General features: G+C 43.3%; 1 protein-coding gene across 1 annotated transcript; it reads left to right on the forward strand.

Annotated features, from left to right (window-relative positions):
• The first annotated feature begins 202 nt into the window (after window positions 1–202).
• LOC6585232 (homeobox protein vnd) lies at window positions 203–26,320 on the forward strand. Its single transcript, XM_032732657.2, has 3 exons — window positions 203–1,542; window positions 17,928–18,709; window positions 24,951–26,320. The coding sequence occupies exons 1-3, from the start codon at window positions 945–947 to the stop codon at window positions 26,139–26,141; spliced, it is 2,571 nt and encodes an 856-aa protein (XP_032588548.2). The 5' UTR covers window positions 203–944; the 3' UTR covers window positions 26,142–26,320.
• The last annotated feature ends 1,177 nt before the right edge of the window (window positions 26,321–27,497 follow it).

Below are 27,497 nucleotides of genomic sequence, written 5' to 3' on the forward strand. Positions count from 1 at the left end.
GAGTGTGTGCGAGATAGCAAGCGTTTGTGCTGCTCGCATTACCCCTACAATTGGAACGGCTGCATGCCTCGGTGCAGGCGTGAGTGAAACAGCTATCGCAGTAACTATGCTGCCATCTCGTTTTCGCGCAAAGATGGCGTAGCAAACGACAGCAGAGGCAGCAGCACTCGCAGCATTCAGCCAGCGACACCCTCAGTCGACACTTGGCAAGCAGCGACGAAGCAATTGAAGCTACCCTGAGCGACGGCAAAACAAGAAGTACGCAAAGGCGTGTGTGTTGTTCAACGTGCGTTGGCGTTGACGTCGCAGCTGGCGCTGGCAGCGGCAGCGACAGCGCCGTTGACGTTGACGTGACGCTTTTGCTCGCGTGCAGCGCGCGCTTTGGTTTCAGTTCGTTTTCGTACGTTGTGCACGCCGAACGCAAACGGTCAGCGCCCACACACAACCAGAACAACAAGACACAGGCGACAGACAACGACGACGTCCACGTCCAGTTAAACGCACACATTCACATTCACATTCGCATTCGCGTACCACAGCCATCTAAGCAAAGCTCTCTGCTGCTCTGGCGTTGTTGTTCTTGTGTGTGTTGTCGCGACTTGTGTTATCCCAAAGAAAAGAACAGTTAAGTTTCCCATACACACGCACGCACGAGCTAACTACTTTTCGAGCTCGAATCGAATTGGATTGTATTGGATTGGAAACATTTTGAACATCTTCGCGCATTCAGTGTGTGCTTATTATATTTTTTTGTCGTTTTTTTGTCGCCGCACATGTCGTGTGTGTGAAAGTGTGTGTGCTTGCGCGCGTGCATGTGTGTATGCTGTCATATTTTTTTTGGTGTTTGTCGATGCGAGTGAGTTATGTTAACCGTTAACCGTAAGCCGTTAGCTGAACAAGTGCAATAAACCGTAAACAGAGCAAAACTTTTTACCGACGGCAAAATGCAAGCGACCAAATTGCGAACCCCCTTTGCCATACAGGAGATCCTCGGCCTGGGCGTCGGTGTCGGTGTCGGCGTCGGTGCCTACCAGCAGCAACAGCAGCAACAACAACAGCAGCAGCAACAACAGCAGCAACAGCAACAACAGCAGCAGCACCAACCACAACAATCATCGCAGGCAGCTGCCGCTGCCACGCCCAGCGCCATTGAGGCGCCCCTCTCGCCAGCCGCCACGCCCCCACCGCGGAACGCCAACACGCCGCAACAGTCAGCCGTGAGCAGCGGCCAACCGCTGGAGCAGCCCTCGCGAGATTCGCGATCCATTTCGCCAGATGTGACGCGTTTATCAGCGGCCGCTGCAGCTGCCGCCGCCGCCGCTGCCGCCCACTGCCAACTGCCCGTATTCAATCCGGCGAATTTCTATGCAGCCGCCGGCTATGCCGCTGCCGCCGATCCGGCTAATGCAGCTGCCGCCCATCACCATCACATGACGACGTTGGCAGCGGCCGCCTATCTGCGCGGCTTCCTGCCGCCCGGCTTCAGCACGCATCACGAATTTCGCGGACACTTTCAGCAGCATTTCGGCGCCCAGTTTGCAGGTAAGTGACTGAACGAGTGAGCGAGAGGGCAACAGTGGCAGTTGCAGTTAGTTATAAGTGACAGAGAGTCAGTCCTACACTCGAGCTAATTGAAATGAAAGCACCACAAGAAGAAGAACGAAGAACAAAAAGCTTTGTTTTAGGCAAGTGCGAGAGGGAGAGGGAACGGTTGAGGGAGCGTGAACGAACACAACGAAAGCAACCAACTGAACGGGACACTCTCTTTTTGTCTTTAGGCGCAACTAATAAGCTTGAATTCGCCACAGCGAAAAAAAGGGGTTGCCAGACCGCGTTTGTTCGCCTCGCTGGGCAGGCAAAATTAAAACAATAAAACGACAAATTAAACACGGCACGGTGCAGGGCGGGTGCGGGGAAAGGGGGCTGTTGGTTCAGGTGCTATGCGGTAGGCAGTTAGGGTTAAGGCAGAAGCTTATTAATAACACACCGACAAACAGTCACACACACACACACACACACACACACACACGTGTTGAGTGGCTCATCAGGAGAAGTGTGAAATCTTGCACTTCAATCGATAAACGCGCTGCCAATGTATGCGTGTGTGTGTATTTGTGTGTGTGCAGAGCTAATTAAGTGCATAATTATGCAAGCTCAATTACATTCCAATTGGAATCAAATGCAACTATCCAATTGTTTACCAATAAAGCTTCCAGTACGCATTTTTTCCAAAGAAAAAGGCATGCAAAAATGTTATTTGATAAATGTGTAAAAAAAAGTAATTGAAGCGCTTATTAAATATTTAGCATGCATTTTTTATTGCGTGTCACAGAGTTTTTGCTAGGTTTATTGCTATTTACATTTATTTATTTCTTTGTATGCAAATTTATAATCACATTATGTCTATTTTGATAGACTGATATTATTATAGGAATAATGTTATTATTGTTTGATATTAGAAAGAAATATGGATAGATAGATCAATAGATATATAATTCAAATAATGAATTTCATTATTTTCGTCAGTAGAGAGCTAACGGTTTTTCTTAGAATATAATTTTCTAAAACCCTTGGAGACTTACATATTTTTGAGTCAAAGACACTTTAGGATCATTATTCATTTGTATTTATTTTTTCCACCGTCTTAAGGTATAGCAGATTTATAATATATATTCATTTATATGTTATATAAAATGATATATTTTTTAGTTTTCTTATTTCATTTATTTCTTGCTTGGGGAAATATATTTTATATATAATAATGCAAATGGAGGATAGCCAAAAATTTTTTACTCTGCCTTAACTTAAAACAGAAATGTTTTTTTATCTATTGAAATTTTATTAAAAGCAAATAATTGTAATACAGTTAATCTTTTAATAATAAACGGCTTTAAGTATTTTATTTTTCTTAAAAACTATTTTGATATATCTTTAAAATACTAGATAATTGCTAGATGACAGATTGTTGACTAAAGCTTCAAATAATATGCATTTACTTGGTAATTAAAAGTTGCGAATATATTATATATTAAAATAATAAATTTGTTTGTCAATTACAAGAAAATTATCTTCTTATGCAGTCAATTTCTTCTGTATAGTGAATAGTATAAATTTTATAACAAATACATTTATTTTATAGATGCAAGTAAAAATATGCATAAAAATGAATTGAAAATTTTGAATTGAAAATTGAAATCTATTAAGGTAACCTCATTATTGCAAATGCAATGCATTAGCCTCATATTGAATCCTGAAAATAATAGCCCATTTTGTTAGCCAAGAAATGAAATTATGCTCGCTCTATAACAAAATAAAATAAATATAAGAAATTTTAATTTAAATCATTAAACCTATAACACTGTATTATTAATATATTTTATAGTTATTATTGTTATGAATTATTTTTATTCATAATCATTATAATTAATACCAGAATAGCTCAGACTAAGGCAAGCTTAACATTCTCCCTGCGCGATTCGTAGCCCTTTTCACTTATAGCTATCTCTCTCTCTCTTTCTCCCTCGCTACCTCTACAATTACGTGTTTAGTATCTCTATTATAAACAGTTAGTCTCTTCCTCTCTCCCCCTCTCCCTCAAATTCTCACACCCGTTCTCATGGGTTGTTAACTTTAATTTTGGGCTATCTTTGCCGTCATTCTCTATTTCTATCTAATTTGCTATTCAATTTTATAAAGTTCACCTTTTTTTTTGGGCCATATCATTTGTTAGTTTATTTGCTCACGCCCACACACACACTCACACTCACGCACACTTCTATATACTTGCACACTCATTTATTTGAATTGCCTTTGACCGCAGCTACCTCACACACACACAAACACACACACACACACACATCGAGGCACATTTAATTTGTTAAGTTTTCACACTTTACAACTGTTTTGCTGCTTCCCTCGATGCTGTTGTTGTTGTTGACCTTTCCGCAGTTGGCTTGCAGCGCCTGCTGCTACAGCTATTTGCTCTCGGGTCACATTTTCAGTGTTTGCACAACACAGTTTCGCTCAGTGTAGTTGTGTTGCCAACGCTGCGAGCCAAGCTGAGCTGCAAGAAGCAGAAGATGCAGGAGACGGAGTAAGCAAAAAAAAAAGGCAAAAGTCTTGTCCTATTTCTATGGCTGGCACAATGGGCAGCAGCAGGAGTAGGAGCAGCAGCAGGAGCAGGAGCAGGAGCAGCCGCTAGTTGTGTACAAAATAAATCGAGTCGAGTGGCAAGCCGCAGCAGCGGCAGCAGCAGCAGCAGCAGCAGGCCGCATCTAAAGGCAGCCAAAGGAGCTGTGGCTTTGGCATATCCTTTAACTGTAAAATTGCCACTTTCCACTTTCTACTTTCCACTTTCAACTGACTGCTGGCTGCTCGCTGCTGTCTGTCACGTTGTTATCCTTAATTTGAGTGGCCATTGAGCAGGACGCAGCTCGATGCCAGCGGCACAATATGGAGCATACTTTGCAGCAGCAGCAGCAGCAGGAGTAGCAGCAGCAGCAGCAGTAGCAGCAGCAGCAGCAGCAGTAGCAGCAGCAGCAGGAGTAGCAGCAGCAGCAGCTGTTGTCGTTTTTCTTCTGCTTCTGCTTATTTTAATAAATATTTACTTGAAAGTCATGCCAGTGCGAGACCCCTACAACAACTATATCTATATCTATATATATATCCTGTAGCTGTCTCTCTCTCTCTCACTCTCTCTCTCTGTGTGTGTAGCCTGCGTGTGTCCTTTGCTGCGTCAATGTTGTTCTTTTCTGCTTTCCTTCACACTTGTGCCTGGGCACCTTGGCCTCTTCACCTGAGGATCGCTGTCAGCAGCTGCCGCTGCCACTGCTGCTGTTTATGTAATGGCCGCAACTATTTTTCACACATTTGTGCTTGGCCAAGACGACAAACAGCTTGAGAAAAAGTATACAAAAAAAAAAAAAAAAGAAGAAAACGAACGAAAAAAAAAGGGCAATAGGCAATGGCTAACTGGCTAACACACTCGACTCGTTGTCGTTGTCATTGTTGTTGTTGCTGTTGTTGCTGCTGTTGTTGGTCTTTGTTTTGCCTGAGTCAGTTTCTTTTTTCTTTTTCAGGCTTAAATTGTAAGTGGATTTGGCTTAATGGCCCATAATTGCGCCCTAATTGGTTCTGTAATTGGGCTTTTTTCCCGATCGCAAATGTAGTGTATATAAATGTAGATATATATATATTTATGCATATGTGTATGACTGTATATATGTATATATAGTATACAATTAGAAGCGCCTAAACATGTGCTCTGGCCTTTCTAATCGTTTGTTCAATTAAACGAATAAATGACTTATACATCTATTTATCGGCCTAACTATAGAAATCTCTACAAATAGATCTATAATTCCCTAATTCATGCAATGCATATTCTAATTGAGATCAAATAATCTGTTTACTTATCAATCTGTATATTTATAAGTCCATAAATCATCAATCATCTACCTATCTATCCATTTATCTAGCTACCTTTCGCCTATCTATTTGTCGAGCTTTTCATCCACTCATACATTCCCTCCATCTATCCATATCTATCTATCGTTCTTTCTCTCTATCTATAAATCCAACTATTTACCATCCATTTATATATTATATATATATTCTTACTACTTTTACTATATCTCCTATCTCTCTATCCATACACCTATCGATCCTATCTGTCTATTTACCATCTATTTATATATTTTATATATATCCTTTCTACTCCTTAGCACTTTTCTATCCACCTATATATCTCTTATCTCTCTATCCATATATCTGCCCATCTTTCAATATATATATCAATCATATATTCAACTCTCTATTATAGCTATTCATTTTTTATTTATTTTTTTCGACTACATATAAACTCTTTTTTTCATAGCACTCACCCACTTTTGGCAAAATCTCCATTAGCTTAATTAATAAAATTATTAAATTAAGAAAATCTTGTTGTACTTATGAAATATCTTGTTCTCAATCTCTCTATCTTTGCCTTTTGCTACACTCTTCAGATTTCTTACCTTTTGCTTCTCCTCTTTTTGTCCTTTTGCAATTATGTTTTAGCATCTGCCACGCGTGTTCACAACATAAAAAAAAAAAAAAAAACAACACAAAAGCGAACCGCACAAAAAATCAATCGCACCAATTTTGCAAAAAGAAAAAAAGAAAAGAAAATTGGGAAAATACTGAAAGGAAAACCTCAAAAATCTTAAATGAAAATGTTGCGATAAGCATCGGGTGGTAAAAGGGCGGAGATATTTGTGATATTATCGTCCAGCCGCACTTCCGAAACACACAGTGAGAGAGAGAGAGCGGGAGAGAGAGAGAGAGAGAGGGAGAGAGTAGAGTATATTAGAAACTAGTGCGCATTTCCTGCCAGCTTGGAGAAAGGTAATTCGATAGTTTTTCGCACATTTGTTGGGAAAATTGGTATAGAAAATTGCTATATCAAGTGTTAATTATGTGACAATGAGTTGCCCAAACTAGAGACAGAGAGAGAGAGAGAGAGAGTAATACAGAAAGAAAGAGAGAGAACGAGAGACCGAGGTTAAGAGGCAACATTTGGTATTTTGATAATAATTTGTTTTTAATTGGAAAACTGCAAGTTCAGTTTTCATGAAAAACCGGACCAAAGCAAACAACCGAAACGTAAACAAACTCGGGAAAAATGAGAATGAGGCACACAAAAAAAAAAAAAAAAAATGAAGCGAAGAGAATTTCCCCGAAACCGGGGAACTCAACTGCTGCATAAACAGTTGCAGTTGCCTCGGCTGTGGCAATTGGAATTGAAATTGGAATTGGGCATCGGGAGGAGCAGTGGCCGAGGCAGAGGCAGAGGCCAGAGAGCGAAAGAAAGAGCCCGAAACAAATTGATGACAACAAGTGGCAAGCGTCCTCGAGTGCGACTACGTTTCAGACTTTTACCCAACAATTGCCTGCCTCGCTGCCGGCAGCGCTGCATGATCAGCCAAAGGTTGCAGCCACTTCAGCTGCAGATTCGTCGTCGTCATTTTTTTCTAGGAAGCACTCAGTGCTCAGTGCCCAGTGCTGCTCGTTGCGGAGCGTGTAAACAGCTCGCGCTGGCAACTCGTTGGCCTAGGCCAGGCTAGGCTCGACTCGACTCGACTCAACTCGGCTTGGCTCGGCTCGGCTCTCTCTAAGTGGCTTTGTTCCCAAGCCTAAGCCTAAGCCTCGACGGCCCAGACTCGATGAAAGCCTCGAGATGATTTCTGCATGATTTGCATTTAAAAGCCTTGTAGCAAACAGTCTTAGAGCCCTGATCCCAGAGCTGCAGCTCCACGAGTGCCGGGCTTTTTGGGAAAGTGCCCAAACTTGAGTCCAAGCTGCGCTTTGGCATTGCCTCGCATCGCCAATGGGCGCCACTTGATGCAACAGGCTAACTGCAACAGCGAAGACGGCGAAAGAAGGCGAAAGACCTGGCCGAAACGAGTTTTCGCCACTTTTTGCATCCCAGCGAAAAATGAGGGCAATTAATGCAGTCGAAGCGGAGGAGACGAAGCGCAAATAGAAGAAGGCACTGAACAAGTTACACTTGCTTCAAGAGCTGAATCAATATGAAGGCAAAGGAAAAACTAAGCTGAAAAGCAACACATATGAATCATTCGAGTGAATTGAATGAATATGAATATCGACTCATAGGCAAGGGGAGACATGAATATGTTAGAAATGAAGCGTATGAGTGAATATATTCAAATGAATCGAGAGCAGTTAGCTGACAAACAACAAATATGAATCATTGAAGTGAATCGAATGTGAGTAAGAGCAGAGCACTGAAATGAATAGAGAAGAGCTCTAGGCACGGCATAGGCAAGGGGAGAGATGTCAACAAATATGAATCATTAAAGTGAATCAGATGTGAATATTAAACTGAAATGAATATAGACTCATAGGCAAGGGGATTGATGAAACTTTTTGAAATGATGCGAATGAGTGAATATATTCAAATGAATCGAAAGCAGCTACAGACTCGACATGTAAAGTGGGAAGAAATTTGAGAGCTTCGATAGATGAGAATGTTCAATGAATTGAAAGTATTCAGATCAGAAAGCAAAAAAAGTGCTGGACAATTTTATAGAAAAGATTCTTAAAAACAATTAAATGCGTTTGTCAATGCTTTGAAATGAAATGTACTCAAATGTATTCAGATAATTCACTCCCTATATTCACAGCAATGCTAAAAGTGTTAGATGATAGATAATATGCGAACAGTATTGAATACTTCTCTAGGGAATGCCCACGAAGAGCAAACACCTATATATTTAACTATATATATATATTAGTATTACATATGTACATATATACATCAGCTATTTACATATGTAGTAGATACATAGTAGTATGTAGTGGATAAAAATGTGAGTAGTATGTAATCTAGTAACATAGATCAAATTTCGTACAAGCAGCACTACGATTTCAATAAACGTGAGAGAGAATGGCTCAAAAATGGTAAAAAACAAATAAATTTCCATCGAAAGTAAACTGATATGTCCGCAATTTTCATCTTTACCTTAAATGTTATTTCATGCTAAGTTTCCCTCTTCCTTTCCTTTTACTACTATTTCCATGAGCTTAACTCCATATATTAAATATGAAGTAAAAGTCGTAAGGAAAATGACTTTTGAGTCTTAATCACGCATTAATCACGCATTAACCACGCATCTACCGCAAGTTCTTATTTTCGCAATTACCACGACTAATTTGGCGTATGATAATCGAGTCACCAAAATCTTGTGCTTCGAGTGGCTGGCCCGAGTCCGGGTGAGGACGAGGCAGGGACTCGCCGGGACTTGCAGCGTGTTGCGTGCGCAAATTGAATATTAAACAAGTTAATCTATTTTTGGGAACATTATTTTATTTGTGCGGCCGAGTAACTGGCGAGAGCAGCGTGCTGCAGAGCAACGAGTCGAGTGGAGTCGAGTCGAGTCGAAGAGGCAGCGAGTCGAGCTCGAGTCCTGGGCAAAGGCGAGGCGTTGCCTTTTAAAAAGCGTTTGACTTTTTATTAATTTCCCTGTTGACAGCAATTTGCAACGCTACACGAATTTGTTACCACCAAGCACACACATGCAGTGTGCAAAAAAGGGGCGGGGGGCGTAACTGGGTCTGAGCATGTAACTGTTAACTGGTAACTGGGCCTTGGCTCTGAATGTTATGCGAAACGAAACGGCCGAAAAACTTCCGCATGTGTTGATGGGTTAATAAATATTTGAGCACACACACACACACACACACACACATACAGTCACAGCTGACACATTAAACTGTGTGTGTGTGTTTGTGTATTTTTATATTTACCGCTATTTCCGTGCCACCATTTGCAGTGTTGTAAAACGTTGCGCGCCCCCAAAGTGGACAAAGACCACAAAAGGGTTGTTGCTTGCTTAACTCACTCCACTCCATTCAGCCTCGCCCTCTTTCCTCTCTCTCTCTCTCTCTCTCTCTCTATCTCTCTATTGCTATGTTGCAAGTTAGTTGCCCCGTTTGAATGGGGATCACGTTTGTTGTTTTTTCAACGAATTGCCAAAGGGGATGGGCAAGCAGTTTTATGGCCAAATGAATTTTACACAAGCAACAAATACAGAGAATTTTTGGCCTGGTTTGTGATTCCTGGCTCTGAATGCTAAAAGCCGAAGAAAATGGCCCGTACGTTGTACGTTTAATAGCCGAACATTTATTGATACAAATAGATTACGTGGCAGCTCATTTGCTATTCATTTCAATGCTGGCTAAAGTAATGCTATCGTTAATCGTTTTATCGACCCATAACTTTTGTTCCATATCATTGTGCTAATGATATCGTTAAGACAGTAATCGAAACGTAGATCAAATTCAATGCTGATACAGAAAATAAAACTAATTAATCGATCAAAGTATCGATAAATGATTATTTTGTCAATTTGTAAGCAATTTTCATGCCAAACAGTAAGAACATCTTATATATTGATTAATCGACTACTATTTTTCATTAAATAACTAAACCTATCGATTTCCTGCAATATAATAATATAATCGATAAACGATAACTTACAAATCTACAGTTTTCTGCTGTTGTATCGATAAGTGCGGCTCACATTGTTTGCACCAGCTTCACGGCGCCTTTTCAGCTCTGCCACGCCCACTTCACACTCAGCCCCGCAACAACAACAACAACAACAACGACAACGAGACAACTGAAAGCGAAATAAAGTCTAATTATAATAAAGAAAAAATGAAAATAAAAGGGAAATTGGAAAATGAGAAAATTGTTTTTCCTTTTTCGCGCTCGCTAAGCACCTGCCGCGACAACAGCCATCTCGCTCTGACGCACCGTCTCTCCCTCTCCCTCCCTCTCTCTCTCTCTCTCCCTCTCGTTGTCTCTGTCTCTTTCTCTCCCACTTCCTCAAGCGCCCGAGTGCAAATAAATAATTGAATAGGCAAAAGAATGCAAAAGTAAAGAAAAATGTGCAGCAACAACAACGAGCAAAGGCAGCCGCAGATTAGGCTGCACGAGCAGAGCCCAGAGGGACGGCTGCGGCGCGGACGGGGGGTGGGACGCATTGAGAGGCAGAAAAGCTCACTAACTACCCAATTATTTCATTTAAGCTTCACTGCCTCGCAGTCGACGTCGCTGTCGACGTCGCCGTCGCTGAGCGGCGCAAAGCAAATCGCAAAATGGTTGAAGAAATGCGAGCAAAACGAAAGCGCATAAAAACTCGAATACAATACAAAAAGCAATAGCAACAACAACAACAACAACTAGCTGCCAAGCCTGGTCAAGTGGTTGAGCGAGCAGGGCTCGAGGGGTGGCCTGGGGTGGGCTAGGGGCTGTTTGTTAGCTGTAAGCAAATTTAAGCACAGCAGAAAATCAATGGCAAGCAAAAATCTTTGTGCAGGCAACAACCAAACAACAACAACAACGAAGGCAACAACAACGACAATGGCAAAAAGTGAAATTGGAAAATAAGCGTAACACAAAACCCCAGGAAAAGTGTAGCTCGCGGCCCCATAAAGACGAACCAGCAGCAGCAGCAACAACAGCAACAGCAAACAGTTGTCTGATTGTTGCCATTTATATTGTTGTTGTTGTTGTTGTTGTTGTTGTTAGCTGAGTGGCAGCAACAATGGGGATTGGCAAATGCCATGCGAATGATATTTTATACCGAACTGTCTGTTTTGTATCGCTGCAAAAAGGATGCTCCAGCGGCAGTCTGGCAACGCCGCGACAGACTTTGAACAGCATCTGCCTATTCATACGTAGCTAAACAATACATATTTGCTTCTTAGGGACTATGATTAACTAGATTCACATTGTGTTCTGTTTTCTTTCTCCATTCGAGTGTCGAGTGTTTGAGTGAAGGTGTGTTTTAATGAGGCTGTGTGGCAACCCTACTTTGCATCAATTGTCTTGTCTCCCTAAGGGGAAATGCAAACAATTGTTTCCTAGGCGAATTAGTGATTGGATAAGATGAAGGACAAATGGGAGAGAGAGGGGGATAGGGAAATAGAGAGAGAGAGAGAGAGAGAAATGGACATAAATATTATGCAAATATGGCAACTCAGGCAAATCAAACTGTTAATATTTACTATGGACTTGCTCATCGTCTTTCGTCTGGAAGTTACTTATATCATTCAGCACTTCAAACTGGTGCAGCCTAAAGAGTGTGCGACAACCCTAAACATTTCTCTGAAAGTTAATAGAGAGTAGACAAATGATGTATGTACCTTAAAGCATATCAAATACTCTCTTGTACTCTTTCCTGCCAATGAGTGAAAGTTCAGCTAGTTTGGCAACTCTGGAACTTCTTACGGAAGCATATTTCTTACTTACAATGCAACATTTTGCAATATATGGCAACTCTATCTAATCGAAAGCATAAGAGACAACTGAAAAACAACCTGGAAATGGAAATGAACTTTTCTTTGACTAGAAGAAAATCCGCTCCAAGGGAAAATATCAACCCAGTAAATAGGAAAAGCCTTAACTTTTCTTTTACTAGAAGGAAAGCTTCAACTTTTCTTCAACTAGAAGAGAATCAGCCCCAAGCAACAATATCATTTCAGTCTAAACTTACTTCCTGAAAAGTGTTGAAAATGTCAAATTAAACAAGTATGGCAACCCTGTCAGGGCGCTGCCAAAAATAAAACAAAAACCGTCTAGCTGCCAACTATCTTAAAATAATCCCCCATTTAAATTTAGCCCTTACAAATGGCCAGCAGCAAAAAGTTCTCTCTGTATTACTTTTTTTTCTTTCTTCTGCTTCTTCTTCCTGTCAGCTTCCCCAAAAAGTTGCCAAAAAAGCAAATTTCATTTCACCCAACGCTGTCTCTTGCCCCCTTTCCTCTCTCTCTCTCTCTGTCTCTCTCTCTCTTGCTGGCCGAGTCTTACGGTGTTCGCCCGCCATCTTGGAAAAAACAACGGGAATATCAGCCCAACGCCCACCTCCAACCGCCCGCCGCTTTTTCGTATTTATTACAAGCGCAAAAAAAAAAAAAAACAAGAAAAAGCACACACACACACACAGACAGAGAGCGCGCAAATTGAGTTAACGAGCTAACAGCAGGGGGGCGGCCATGCCCCTGCCCCAGCTCGAAGACCCGAAAATTGTCTCCGGCCAACCCCAAAAGCAGAGAACCACCCAACCACACAGCCAGCCACCCACTCGCACGCACACGCAAGCAACCCCCAAGCAGTAACAACTAAAAAACTTAACCACCCGCCAGACGCACAGACTGACTACATATATAGAAACCCCATCCCCCATCTCAAGCCAAGCTAACAACCCCCCAACCCCCCAACCCCCAGCCACTCCACAATTCGTTGCCGTTGCCGTTGCCTTTGCCCACTTTGTCGTTGTTGCCACTTTGCTTCTTCAACTTATTTACGTCTCCATTACAAATAATTGCGCGTCATATTGGCTCAGCTATGCTTGTGAAAGCACAGCCCCTGCCACTGCCCCTACCCCCGCAGCCCACGCCTAGCTAAGAAATACGCCAAGCCAAGAACTGGTGCTGGAGCTGCTACAAATGTGGCCCCATTTTTCGCCTAGATAGCAGCTTGGCAACGCCCACGCACACACACACACACACACCTCTTCCCGTCAACCCCTAGCACTACCCCTACTAAATGTAAGTAGTAAATACGCTCGAGTATTATTAACGTAAATGCAAAATTGCCAATTTCGAGTGTATTTCCTGTCAACAGAAATTTCCTTCTACCACTTTGCAGCACCGTTCGCCGTCATTCTCCCTCCCGCCTCCCTAAGCCAGCCCTAGCCACCCCCTCAAGGTATTCAGCGATATAAAATTAAAAGCAAAAATATCCTCGCTGAGCATTGCCAAGTGAAATTCGCGCTTTTATTTTATTTTCTTGCTTTGGCTCTGACTCTACCTCCCGTCGAGTTTGGTCTAGTTTACGTTTTTCTTTTCTTTTTTTCGTTTCTTTTTCTTTTATTTGGGGGGGTTTGTGGCACCCGCGCGGCCCATTTGTTAAATCGCGTTGTCTACGCAACACTCCTCCCCAGCCACGCCCACCCGCGAGCGCCAAGCAGCGCCTTTCTGGTCGTGGCTTTTATTAATATGTCTGGCAATTTCAATTTGACTTTATTGGTAATTTTACATTTCGTCGTCGTCGTCGTCGTCGTCATCTCTAAACGAGTCGCAACTAGGCGCAACTTTGTGGCACATTGCCAGCTTAGCTAAGCTGCCGTCTGAAGTGGCTGTACAATGGGGTGTACAGACGGTGTGCTGGGGGTGTGGGCCTCGCTTTCCGCCTGACTGACAAATGCGAGTAGCAAGGCCAATAACAAAATAACAAGCGAATGTGCTGGCTTAGCTAGCTACTCTTAAGTGTAATTGAGTAGTGAGCGACAGATTCTATACATTGAGTGCTAAGCATACAAAATTGCCAATATCGATAATTATCGATAGGCAATTGGACTGAATGGTAAGAATCTTTGAATGTGAAATATGAACAAATGAGCAATAGATTGTATATATATATTTATATATATAACATAATCAATTTATCGATATGTATCGATATACGGATAAGAAATGAGGCTGAGCATAGCATTGTGTGTATTGCGTAGGTATCGATGAGGGTATGTAAATTGTTATCGGTATGCATCCAAAATGCAAAGTTTGATTGATCGATAAATATCGATAGCAAGCATTTATTACAATGAGTAACACAATTAAAGCAGTAAAGAAAAGACTTTGCATCAATCTTGTTCACTTTATGAATTATTAATCGAAATCGATAATATGCTAGATTTAGATAGTTATAGATAGCAATAGGAAATTTACTTGGATATAACGTTTAGTAATCATAGAAATTTTTGAGCTTCCATATAAACATTTAAATTAATGCGATGTCAAGGATTCGCTCGTAAAACAGATCTATCAACTCTATGCTTGACACTTAAGGAAGCAATTATCGATACAATTTAAGAGTAAATAGTTTCCTAAGAATGCCACACATACAGCCCCAACCCCAACACTCCATCCTGCCGCTCCCCCCTCCCCCAAAACAAATTGGCAAATTATCCCATTATAGACGCCCATGGGTCAGGCAGTTAATGTAAATTCATAAAGTAGGGAGAAAGATATCGATAACCGAGTAGAACAAAGCCAGCTACGGCAGCAGGAAAATTGCTTAATTGAACATTTAATTAACGCACAAAGGAGCCACTGAAGTGGCCAAAACTGGACAGGACGAACTGGCAGGAATGCACAGAGAGAGAGAGAGAGAGAGTGAGAGAGAGGGAGGCAGGAGACGGACTGTCTGCAGCTAGGTATAGATTACAATCGTTGAGCGAAAAAGATGCGAACTTCAATATCAAATTAATTTAGGCGGAAAATGAAAATGGAAATGAAAATGAAGTGAAAGGAAAGCCAACAAAGCAGTAAATGCACAGGAAGAGAAAGAGAGAGAGGTATAGATTGTGAGTGGGAGAGGGGCAAAAGCCGCAAGGGGATACCGCAAAAAAATATCGCATGACAGAAAATCAAGCAACTCATGGCGCCGATTCATTGAGCAAACGGCAGACCGAACAACAGCAGCAGCAACAGCAGCAAATTGAATTAGTCGCCCAGAGGGAGAGAGAGAGAGAGAGAGACAGCTGCAGAATGCGAGAGAACGAGCGGGAGGGAGCGAGCGGACGGGACAGGTCGCGAACAAGACTCAACAAGGCGAACAGCAGCCGACATCGATAGCTGACCAAAGTGGCTAACCGTGCAAAGCAGACCCTCCTCAACTAGGCTGGTCTCGCGTCTGTGCTGGTCACACACACACACACACACACACATAGACATGGACACACATGCACACCCTCCATGCCATGCTCAACAAGTGGGCGGAGGCATTATTATTGCTCAGCTATTTATAAGTATGTGTGTGTGTGTGTGTGTGTGTGTGTGTGTGCGTGTGTGCGGGGCCAACAACAACTGGACATTGGGCAGCTGTCGTTTAGCTAATTGTTAATTGATGTGTGTCTAATTGTGCCCGCCAAAGTAGCCAGGCAATAAAAAACAATCACAGCCGCCTGACAACAGCAACAACAGCAGCTACAATAGCAACAAGCAACAACAACAGCAACAACAACATTGACTACAACTGAGCAAAGTTCTCGCAGCCTCGAGGCCCCCCTTGAGCGCTAGACAAACTATTTTATTTAATTTTTTTTATTTTTTTTGCCTCATTTTTTTTAAAGCCTTGTGTAGCTTATTATAATATTTTTAGTAAAGTTGTGCTTTAATGGAGAATATATATATATATATATTTGCATATATGATCTTCTGAGCTGAACTACTTGAACCTAATGAAATTTCGCTTACAATTTGGCTATCTATATATTTACTGAAACTGTTTCGGAATGCTATAATATATAGCAGCTATTGAGTCGATATAGTTGTTTTTAAGTGAAATGAGCTACTGATACGAGCTAAAAACTCCAATATGTATATCTAGTATAATATATAGAATTTATAAAACGTAGACTTTGCCAGGATTTAGCTCTATATCTCAGATACATCAGCTGGAAGAAAAATCTGTATAATCCTTTAAAGCCAAACTACATAGCTAACAGTTTAGTGAGATTATGAATCTATACAAGCTAGAGAATATTGCCAACAGCTGAGATGAGTGATCATCTAGACTGATCTAGACTGTTCTAGGTCCTAGTCTCAAGTCTCAAGTCTGAAGCTTAAATTCTCTAGTCTTTAGCCTCTAATCTCTAGTCTCTAGTCTCTAGACTCTAGTGTCTAGTGTCTAGAGTCTAGTCTCTAGTCTCTAGTCTCTAGTCTCTAGTCTCTAGTCTCTAGTCTCTAGTCTCTAGTCTCTAGTCTCTAGTCTCTAGTCTCTAGTCTCTAGTCTCTAGTCTCTAGTCTCTAGTCTTTAGTCTCTAGTCTCTAGTCTCTAGTCTCTAGTCTCTAGTCTCTAGTCTCTAGTCTCTAGTCTCTAGTCTCTAGTCTCTAGTCTCTAGTCTCTAGTCTCTAGTCTCTAGTCTCTAGTCTCTAGTCTCTAGTCTCTAGTCTCTAGTCTCTAGTCTCTAGTCTCTAGTCTCTAGTCTCTAGTCTCTAGTCTCTAGTCTCTAGTCTCTAGTCTCTAGTCTCTAGTCTCTAGTCTCTAGTCTCTAGTCTCTAGTCTCTAGTCTCTAGTCTCTAGTCTCTAGTCTCTAGTCTCTAGTCTCTAGTCTCTAGTCTCTAGTCTCTAGTCTCTAGTCTCTAGTCTCTAGTCTCTAGTCTCTAGTCTCTAGTCTCTAGTCTCTAGTCTCTAGTCTCTAGTCTCTAGTCTCTAGTCTCTAGTCTCTAGACCCATAGCTAATAATCAATAGATATCTCTTCTACATCTATATCTATATAAGGCTTAGTAATTTAAGAACTTTAAGATATTATTAGAATCATTTCAATTGTTGGCCAAAGTTTAGTTGAGATAAGTCGCCAGCAATTGAGTCGAGTGGCCCGGAAACTAATTTCGCTGATGGTGAAAAGTGAGACCAACATTGCCAGAGAGCATGTGTATGTGTGTGTGTGTCGATGTATGTATATATGTTATCACAATAGAACGCCCCGTGCGACACGCCTAAGCCGATTCCCGTTTAATTTGAGACCTAAAACGAAAGAAAGACGAAAAAAGGGCTAAACCACTTAACACCCTAACACCCTAATTGTCAAAACAAAGCGCACACGAAACACAACACACATTGAGAGCGATAGAGCGATAGAGAGAGAGAGAGAGAGAGAGAGGGAGGGAGTGAGAGTGGAGCGAAAGAGAAAACATGAAACCATCTTGATGATTCGCTAGACCCGATTGCAGTTGCGCCCTTAGCGTTTCCCTTGAGCAGCATGAAAAGCCAAAAACAAAACTGGCTAAAGAAAATATTTTGTGGCAACATTTTCTAAGAAGCCCAACAAGAGAGCTAGAGCAGGGGGGAGCGGGAGAGGGAGAGGCAAAAGGACACGAGGACGTGCGCTTAACCCTTCGCTGACATTTGAATAAATCCTGGCAACTTGTCAAAATCTGCGCGCCTTTGAATGAGAGGCAAGCGAGCATGGAACAATTTTCCAGCTGTCGCATATCGTGTGCAAAAAATCTAGCTGCCAAGGAATAGTCTCCAGATACACACACACACACACACACGCACACACACACACATAGTTTCTCTTTCATTTTTCTATTGAAGCCAGGATGAGCGCTCGTATGCTCGTATGACATGCTCTATTGTCAAGCATTTAAAGGAAATGGGATTGGCATTGGCATTGGCATTAGCATTGGCATTGCCATTGCCATTGCCATTGGCGTGTTTATTGTGGCTTGTGAATTGCGATTGTGTGATTAAACATGTGTTCGGAATGTCTTCTAGCTGCATGCAATCTATCTTACTTATCGCTAACTCTTTGCTTCTCTTCTGCTTCTTCCTCTTGCACTTCTCTTGCAGAACAAGCGGCCGCACGTGGTCAGGAGTATGCCAACAGCTTGGCCAATGCCAGCGGCGATGAGCAGTCGCCTAGTAAATCGAATGCTGCTGCTGTTGCTGCCGTCGAGCTGTCCGCGGGTCACAGCAATGGCCAGGCGAATGGCAATAGCAGCGCTAGCAGCAGCAACAACAACAACAATAGCAGCAGCAGCAGCAACAACAACAACAACAGCAATGCTGCCATAGCTAGCTCCGCTTCGAGCGCCACATCCTCCTCCACCACATCGAATGCGCTGCAGCAGCAGCAGCAGCAGCAACAGCAGCAGCAGCAACAGCAGCAGCAGCAGCAGCCGCATCATCATGCCGCTTTGGCCGCCCATCAGCATGCGGCAGCGGCTGCAGCAGCGGCACACCATCATGCCGCTGCCGCAGCGGCCGCTCATCATGCGCATCACGCTCATGCGGCGCATCATGTGCACGCCCACGCCCACGTACATGGGCATGGCCATGGCCACGGTCATGTGCATCACGGGCATGAGGCAGCCTTCCTGGGCGCCGCAGCTGGCGCGGCGGCCAATCCGAATGGCCTGCTCGCTGGCCATGGCGGCGGCGACGTGCTCGTCGGCCCCGGCGGCAGCGGACCCGGCGGCAAGAAGAAGAACAAGCGACGACACGGACGCACCATATTCACCAGCAGCCAGCTGGAGGAGCTGGAGAAGGCCTTCAAGGAGGCCCACTATCCGGATGTCAGTGCACGGGAGCTGCTGTCCATGAAAACGGGACTGGCCGAGGATCGTATACAGGTGAGAGAGCTGGGCAGGTAGCATGTAGCACGTAGCACGTTGCAGCTGCAGTGCGGCACGTGGCACGTGTGATTGGCGCCAATGGCGTTCGATTTGATGGGCGCTCGTAAAATTCTGGTTCTAGTTCTGGTTTCTGTGCTGTTATTCATTTTACGGCCGGAGACACGGCTGTGAGCAATCAGAGGCAGCTGCTGCTTCGATTTGTTGCCAGTGTGGCAACAGTGAGACGAGCGCGTGAGTGAGAGAGAGGAGAGAGAGAGAGAGAGAGAGAGAGAGAGAGAGAGGGAGAGAGCGGGACACATAATGAGGCACACTGATTACATAATTACGAGTGCACACACACTCGCGCGAACAATTCGAAATGAAGTAAGAAAACGTGGCCATCGGCACCCGTCGACACTCCAAATGCATCAAAAGTATTCGCAAATTGGAAAAATGCGACAGCGATCGAGCGAAGTGCGAACGAACAGAAACCCCACAACTTCAGGCTCCTTGCAACACTTTCACTTTGCAACACTTGCGATGAGCTTGCAACGCGAGTAATTGCGGCTCGGCAGCCTCTTCAAAAGGGTTGCTTGAAAGGCAGTTAAGAATCTTGTATATATGCATATACATATGTTTGTAAATAGGGAGAGAGAGGAAGAGGGGGAGAGCCATTCAAGATTGTCCATATCCATATACAAAAGTACTCAAGGCACACTCTTCTCAGAAGAGTTTTACTTTCAAATGTATATAGTATTACGAATCTACATTCCAATTCGAATAGAATTTAATTACAGACTGCAGATTCTATAAAGATAATCCACACATGTTTGCCCACAAAGATAATCTACATACATATCATATCAGAAATAATCTCTATATGCACATCTTAATTCTATTTAGAAGCCTTTACAGAACTTATGAAGTAAATTACTCGATTGTGGTTCAGTTATAAGAATATCAAGTCATATTCAATAGCCAAAATATATTAATGAAAAAGAATAATAATAATAATGATAATGAAATAAAACTAAAATTAAAATAATAGAAATAAATAATAATATGATAATAATAATAATAATACAAATCTCTTTATTAGTTTAAGTTCTAATCTAAAGTTGCATGCCATCTCCCTCTCTCTCGCGCTCGTCCTGCCTTCTCCACATACATTTTGGGCCCCTTGATAAGCCGCAAGATGGCGCCAAGCGAGGCGACTTCGTTAAGTTAGAGGGGGGGTAATGGTAGCTGTTGCTGCTGCTGCGGCTGCGGCTGCTTGTGAGGCCCACTTAAGGGGCGAGGCAAACTTGGGGGCTGGGCGGGCGAACAGGGCAATGATAAAAGAAGTGACAGAGGAAAAGCAGGAGAAGGAGGGGGACGCATGCAGCACTCAGCAGCAGCAGCAGAAGCATCAAATGAAAGCCCAACAAGTCAGTGGCCAAATGGCTGACGTTCACTTTTTCGCCTGTAGAGTGAGTGCATTGCTTTGTGTGTGTCAGTGTGTGTGTGTGTGTGCCTGTGTTTGTATGCGCAAATCAAATTAACAAGCACAATTGGCTTAAAAAATAATACGTAATACGCGCGCAAGTAACATGAAGCACATACACACACACATGCACACTCACTCACACACACATACGCACTTCAATTAAGTGCAAATATGGCGCAGTCTGCGCACAGCTTGAAAAAAAAAAGCGTTCGGGAATGGCAACGGGAGATTGTTGAGTGACTGCCGCTGCAAGCACAATGTGTGCGAGCGAGGAGAGTGAGGGAGAGAGAGAGCCGAAAGATAGGAAGAGCGAGAGAGAGGGGATTTTTGGGTCTTTGGCACTCAGCGGCGAGGCAATCATTAGCAACAGCGCGACGACACGACGACAAGAGCCAAGGATACGAATGCGAAATGCGACTGACGATGAGTGCAATTTTGAAGGGGCTGCTGTGACGGCGAGGCGGGAGGGAGGCGCGGCTCACAATGTCGACAATGGCAGCCATGCAAATACATGCAGACAACTGCAGCAGCAACAACAGCAACAACAACAAATCGAAGCCACCATTAAAAGTTCGCTTCGCTTTCGCGGCGTTCGTTCTCGTTCTCGTTCTTGTTGTCGTTGTGGATTGTTTTTGTTTTTTTGCCTGCCGTTTTTAATTGCATTCCATTTTGTATGTGCGTTCCGCTGCCACTCTCACTATGCGTGTGTGCATTTTCGCCCCTGTGCTTGTTCTCGTTGTTGCTGTTGCTGTTGCTGTTGTTTTCTTTTTCTGCCTTTCTGTGTCGCTGTCAGCTTATTTTTGCACATAGCTGTAAAAAAGCAAGAAGCATGGCCGAGCGAAGCATGCTTTCTCGCTCGCCCGCATGCAATCTCTCGCCTCTCTCATTGCTCTCTCGCACTCAGCCTCTCTCTGTCTGGCCCACGTTTCGGCAATGGCCGGCTGGCCTCTGCCTGTGTGTAACGGGAATTAACGAAATTTGCGCGCTGTCAAAAGTGAACGAAACTGACAGGCGACAATAGTGGCGAGAATGTTTTTAGCTAACTGCCGCTAATGAGCTTTGCAGCGTCGATTAGCCACTTTGTCGGGTGCAGCGCTCAGTTCGGCTGCGCCTCGCTCGTCGCCTGCTCACTCGCCTAGTGTCAGCGTGTGTGTACGAAATGGATGGCACGACAAGGATGGCAGATGCATGACACCACATCATTGTTTCACACACACACACACACACACGCACACATACTCTGCAATTGGCTCTCAGGCTCAGTGACTCAGTTCCGTTCGACTGCTCCATTTGTGCCGTTGCTGGCTGGTTGGCTAGCTGACTGGCTGGCTCATTGTTTCTTTTTGCTAATTTCAACACGCTCTCGTCCACAGTTTTAAGTACACTTTAGCAGAAGCGTATGAAAAACATTAAAACCAAAACCAAAAAAAAAAAAAAAAAAAAAATACAACAATGCAAACAAATTGCAAATGCATTAAAGCCGCAAATTGCATTCAGCCATGCACTCAACCGCCTGTTGCAATTGCCCAGCTGAGGCACAATGAGGCAACTCTCAAAACAAATCGCTCAAGCACCAACAATTTCGCCTACTCTAATACACACACACACACACGCACACTGAGAAGCACGCACTTCTTGTAGCTCTATTGATTAAGAAAAGAGCTGTTCAAGCAGTTATCGATCTGTTGTGATCGATAAGAGAGCAAAGCTCGCTCTCTCATTTCACATTTGCATTGGCTTTCCCTTCATTTGGCTGCTGCTGCTGCTGGCTTTCCATAACCAAATGCTGTCGCCCCTTTCCAATCAAAAGTGTTACAAATGTTTTACATTTCATTATAATTTTTGTATTTTCTTTTCTTTTTATTTTTTGCTCCTATTTCTGCTGTTGTTGTAGATTTTTTGCATAATTTGCAGTGCTCAGCCGCGTTTGCACATTAATTATACACTTTACACTGTCCGTCCCGTAATTTTTGCATTTTCGCTGCGTTTTTAATGAGCTGTTAATACACACCCTCTCGCACATACACTGCGCGAAATAGTGTGTGCTAAAAATGATTATGCATAATTATGTAATTAACATTTAAACAAAGGAGGTTATGGCTGTGAAACAAAAGCATTACACAAATGGCTATTTGCATTCCCTTATTTGTTGTCCCTCTCAGTTAGCGCGACTAACAGATACTGCGTAATTGCTTCGAATATGTGAAATATGTTTATAGACAAGATTCGAAATATATATGTAGGCTATAATTGCACAAAAAGTGTGTGAAACTCTCTTGAAGTATGCATATGCATATATACATGTGCATAAATTACAGGATATTACAAATAGTTTAATACAATTAATTCAATCAGTAAATAGAATAGTTTAAGTAAAGCTCATTTCCATTCATTTCCTTTGCCCCTGCCCAGTTTCATTTCAAGCGACCCCAGCTGCGCCCTTTACAGGGTATCTCATTGCATGGCAAAACTAACAGATGATTAAATAAAAAGCTTGCCGCACTTGTTAGCATTTGTCCCAATCCCAAACGCATTATATCATTACCAATCGACCAACCCCGCCCCCCGCCCAGTTCTCCTTTTTTTTACATTGTGGCAACACAAAAACAAGTTGCACGAACTAGGCGCATTTTAAAAAGACATTTATCAACGCATTAGCCACACTGATTGAGTTCCACCCCGCCCACAGGCAGAGGGCGGCGGGCGGTGGGGTTGGTTGGCTGGGCTCAGTTTGGGTTCGGTTTGGTGTTAAGTGTTGTCAACTCAAGCAGATTTAATTTGCCATGTTTGTCGCTGCTGCCCGAACTCTCAAGTGCAGCCGGCAAACACGGCTAAACAACTGTAAATGCAAATGTTGACATCACACCAACAGCAACAACAACAACAACAACAGCAACAACAACAACTGTAGCAATTGAAATAGGAATACCCTCGCTTTTGGTTAGACAGCGAGCCGCGTGGCAGGCGGATTTAATGCGACCGCCGTCGACTTCTATTTTTATGGTCCACAGAGAATTGCAGCAGGACACAGACAGAGAGAGGGGGCTGGAGGGGGATGGAGAGAGAGAGAGAGAGAGTGTGTACAAGAGTTAGAGCGTTGCTATCTACCCTGGGAAAGCTTGAACATTTCACAACAGAAGATTAAGTTGTCCCAAGGGGCACACACACACACAGCTCACACATACACACACACACACGCCCACTTTACAAGTTGTCTGTGAAAATTGAAAATTGACCGTTTAACAGCAGCAAAGCAAAACGAAAGCAAAGCTGCTTGCAACATTTCGTGGCACTAATAAGTACTTGAGCAGGAGCAGCAGCAGCAGCAGGAGCAGAGTGAATAAAATCAGCGCGTGTTACTGCTGGTGCCACGCCCCAGCGAGGGCTGAGCGAGCTGCTGCGTGACAAGTGGCAGCGGCTCAGACTCAGGCTGGAGGCCTCGTTACAGTTGCGCGCAAACAAACAACAAAATAGACACTGCCACGCCCCCTGCCCCCTACCCCTCTAACTACCCAGCCGCCTCCCCTGGCAGCCCTTGAGAGCTAATAGATGTTGTTCTAGTTGTTGTTACATTTAATTTAATTAGTTTTGGCTGCTTTGCTGCACTTTAGTCAGCGAGCGAGCGAGTTGTAGTTGAGTGCCTCATTGTATGTATGTGTGTGTGTGTGTGTGTGTGTGTATATATAAAGTATATACATATATATCAGCATTTGTGAGAGCGGCTTAGCTCTTGCTATTTATGCTTAATTATCGCATTTGCGCTAATGAAATTTTTGCTATTTGTTTGGCTAAGAGTTGGGCTAATCCCAGAAAGGATTGGCTGGGAATGATTGAAGGACAGACTGACTGATTGATTGAGTCAAAGTTGGATAGGTAACCAACGGACTGAACTGCTCTAATGGTTATTATTGATTTGCCATAGACTGACTAATTGACTGATTGACTGACTGTGATTGATAGACTACCAGAACAATTGATTGAGGGACTCTGATTGATGTTCTACAAGATTGCTTAAGTGACTTTAATTGGTTGACTACTTAACTGTTTCAATGTGATTGATGAACTACTCTCTACTGATTGACTGTGATTGAAATGCCTTGTGGTTAGGTAATGACTGATTAAACAGCTTATTGACTTATGATTTGAGCTGAGCATCGACACTTGTTACTGACTGATTAATAGATTGATTGACTGGCTGAAAGATTGAAGTACTCACTGATTGACTGACTTCATAATCAATTGATTGGCTGACTGTGATTGATATGCTGCTAGATGGATGAGTTGACTATGCGTAACTGTTAAACGGCCTAATTGTTTGGATGACTGGTTGACTGACTGTGATTGAGCTACTATGTGGTTGACCGACTGAATTGATTGACAAACTGTATGTAATTGACGAGCTAAATGACTAGCAAATTAAATACATGACTGATTGATTGACAGTGATTGACTAGCTAATTGATTAACTCACACTGATTGATGCATGATTGACCGATTGACTGATGGATTGACTAATTGACTAGCTAGTTCATTGACAGACTGATTAACTGACTGAAAGTCTTTATCAGACAAACCAAATAATTGATCGATTGATTGACTGATTGACGCATTAACTTAAAATCCATTCTCAGCCGTGGCTCTTAACCTAGCTCATACCTAAATCAACTCGATAAATCTCGTATGTTTCAAGCTATAGTCTTGCATCTCTTTCACACACTGGAGAATCCGCTTGCTAATAAATTCTCTTTGCTCTTCTCTCTCTGGTTATTGCAGGTGTGGTACCAGAACCGTCGGGCCAAGTGGCGCAAGACCGAGAAGTGCTGGGGCCACAGCACAAAGATGGCCGAGTATGGGCTGTACGGGGCGATGGTGAGGCACTCGCTGCCGCTGCCGGAGACAATCATCAAGTCGGCCAAGGAGGACGAGTCCGTGGCGCCCTGGCTGCTGGGCATGCACAAGAAGTCGCTGGAGGCCGCCGAGCTGCTGAAGAGCGACGAGAGCGACAGGGAGACGCCCACCTCGGATGATACGAACACCTCCTACTCGGCGGGCAGCACCCACAACTCGCCCATCTCCAGCTTCTCGATATCGCGTCTGCTGTTCGATGCGCCGCCGCCGCCGTCAGCGGGCGGCAACAAGCAGTCGAAGCACGCCCATGCCCACGCCCATGCGGCCGCTGCCCATGCGCACGCCCATGCCCACGCACACGCCCACATCGCAGCGGCGAACGCGGCTGCAGCGGCCGCCGCCGCGGCCCACCAGCACCACGGCGATGCGGCAGCCGCTGCCGCCGCCGCAGCAGCAATGCACGCGGGCATGCACCATCACCATCATCACCATGGGCAGGCGGCAGCGGCCGCCGCAGCAGCCACTGGGCAGCAGCACCACCCATACAACCAGCAGCAGCATCTGCACCATCTGCAGCAGCTGCAGCAGCAGCAGCAGCAACAGCAGCAGCAACAGCAGCAGCAGCAACAGCAGCAACAGCAGCAGCAGCTGGCTGAGCAGCAGCAGCAGCAGCAGCAGGCGGCGGTGGTGCAGCATGCGATGCATATGCACCACCATGGCACCGCTGGCTATGCCGAGGCGGCTGTGGCGGCGGCTGCTGCTGCGGCCGTTGCTGCTGCCGCGAACGCTCGCAATGCGGCGGCCGCTGCTGCTGTTGCTGCCGTTGCTGTGGCCGAGTCGGAGCCGGACGAGGAGATCGACGAGGACGAGGACATGGAGAAGGACTGCGACGCGGATGTCGATGCGGATGTGGATGCGGAGGCTGACAACGATGCGGATGTCGATGGGGATGCGGACGCCGATGGCGAAATCGACATCTGCGACGACGAGGACGAGGCGCAGACGCTGGCGCATCAGCAGCTGCTGCTCAAGGTCAAGCAGGAGCACCTGAGCGGCGGTGGCGGCGGCGGCGGCGCGGTGGGCGGGGCAGGTGGCATCGAGGGCGGCAGCAGATGAAATATGTACATCGATGTCTTGTTCTAAAGCGAGAAACGGCGAGAGAGAAAGCGAAAAAGGGAGAAGGAGAAGGAGAGGGAGAGCGAGAGCGAGAAATATTTATTGAGCAGCAGGAGGAGGAGCAGGAGCAGACGGCAATGTTAATTTTCTAAGCATAAATCTAAATAATTTAATTAAATCTATATATATACATATGTATATCGATATATTTAACTCGATAACAAATTTTTTTCATATACCTAAGAAACGCAACAACTAAAAAAAAAATTAAAAACAAAAAAAGACAAAATAATAAAAAAAAAATACATTCATCTAACAAATACACATAAAAATATTATTAATAAATTTAATTTTTTTTTTTTTGACATCATGTAAATATTAAATTATTCAAAAAAAAAAAAAAAAAGGAATCGAAAAAGAAAAAGCAAAAAAGTAAATTTAAGCAAAAGTTACACATAAAAGAGAGAAAAAACAAAAACAAAAATATGCTAAATGTGATTTAATTTAGTTTTCGAATCGATTGCAAATGCACCAGACGCAGGCGTGGCAAGGGCGGAAGAGGAGGAGGAAGAACAAATCAAGGCTTTTTATTATTTAAGCAAAAACGAAAAGAAAACGAAATCTTTTTTTTTTTTTTTTTTTGCACAAAATTAGTATTAAAGTAAATAATATTATTATTATTATTATTATTATTTTTTTGTAATTATTAAAATGTGTCCAAAATGTAAAATGTAGTTCAGAGAAATTAAAACTCAAATTAAATGAAATTAAATTGAATCAAATTAGAATCGATCATCGATCAACGCATTTTTCATTGCACCCAAAGGCGAATCGAGTGAACTCAGCGCGAGTCCTGAGTCGAATTGAAAATATGTGTATGTATGTATGGTGTGTATGTATGTATGGTGTGTATGCATGTATGTATATATGAATACATATATATGGGATACGTCAATAAGCAACGCATAGTTACATGTTTTTGCTGCAAGAAATGTCAGCATTTACGATTTATCGATTATATCGATATACTACTGCTTCTGCCTACTTCAAATGGTGTCGATAATTATTAATGTATACACCACTATCTGCATCTTCCTTAATTCATATTTATCGATCGATAGTTATCGATATCTAAACTAGTTTTTCTTTTCCTCTATTTGCATTTTGTATTATTGTCGATCTCTAAGCCTAGTTAAATATATTCATAAAATTGTATTTTGTGTCCTCACGAATATTAATCTTTAGCGATTTTTAAACTTATCGATCAATCTGATTCATCTTCGAAAATCGTCGGCTTATGGATTCTACAATAATGTTAAATAGTTAAAATTTAGACTTCACAAATTCTTCGCTCAT

The sequence above is a fragment of the Drosophila mojavensis genome, unplaced genomic scaffold (assembly GCF_018153725.1).
Source record: "Drosophila mojavensis isolate 15081-1352.22 unplaced genomic scaffold, ASM1815372v1 contig_136, whole genome shotgun sequence".
Lineage (NCBI taxonomy): Eukaryota > Metazoa > Arthropoda > Insecta > Diptera > Drosophilidae > Drosophila > Drosophila mojavensis.

Coding starts and splice junctions, on each gene's coding strand:
- LOC6585232 (XM_032732657.2), top strand. CDS start 945: ATGCAAGCGACCAAATTGCGAACCCCCTTTGCCATACAGGAGATCCTC. Junction 1,543..17,927: donor TTTCGGCGCCCAGTTTGCAG/GTAAGTGACTGA, acceptor CTTCTCTTGCAG/AACAAGCGGCCGCACGTGGT. Junction 18,710..24,950: donor TGGCCGAGGATCGTATACAG/GTGAGAGAGCTG, acceptor TGGTTATTGCAG/GTGTGGTACCAGAACCGTCG.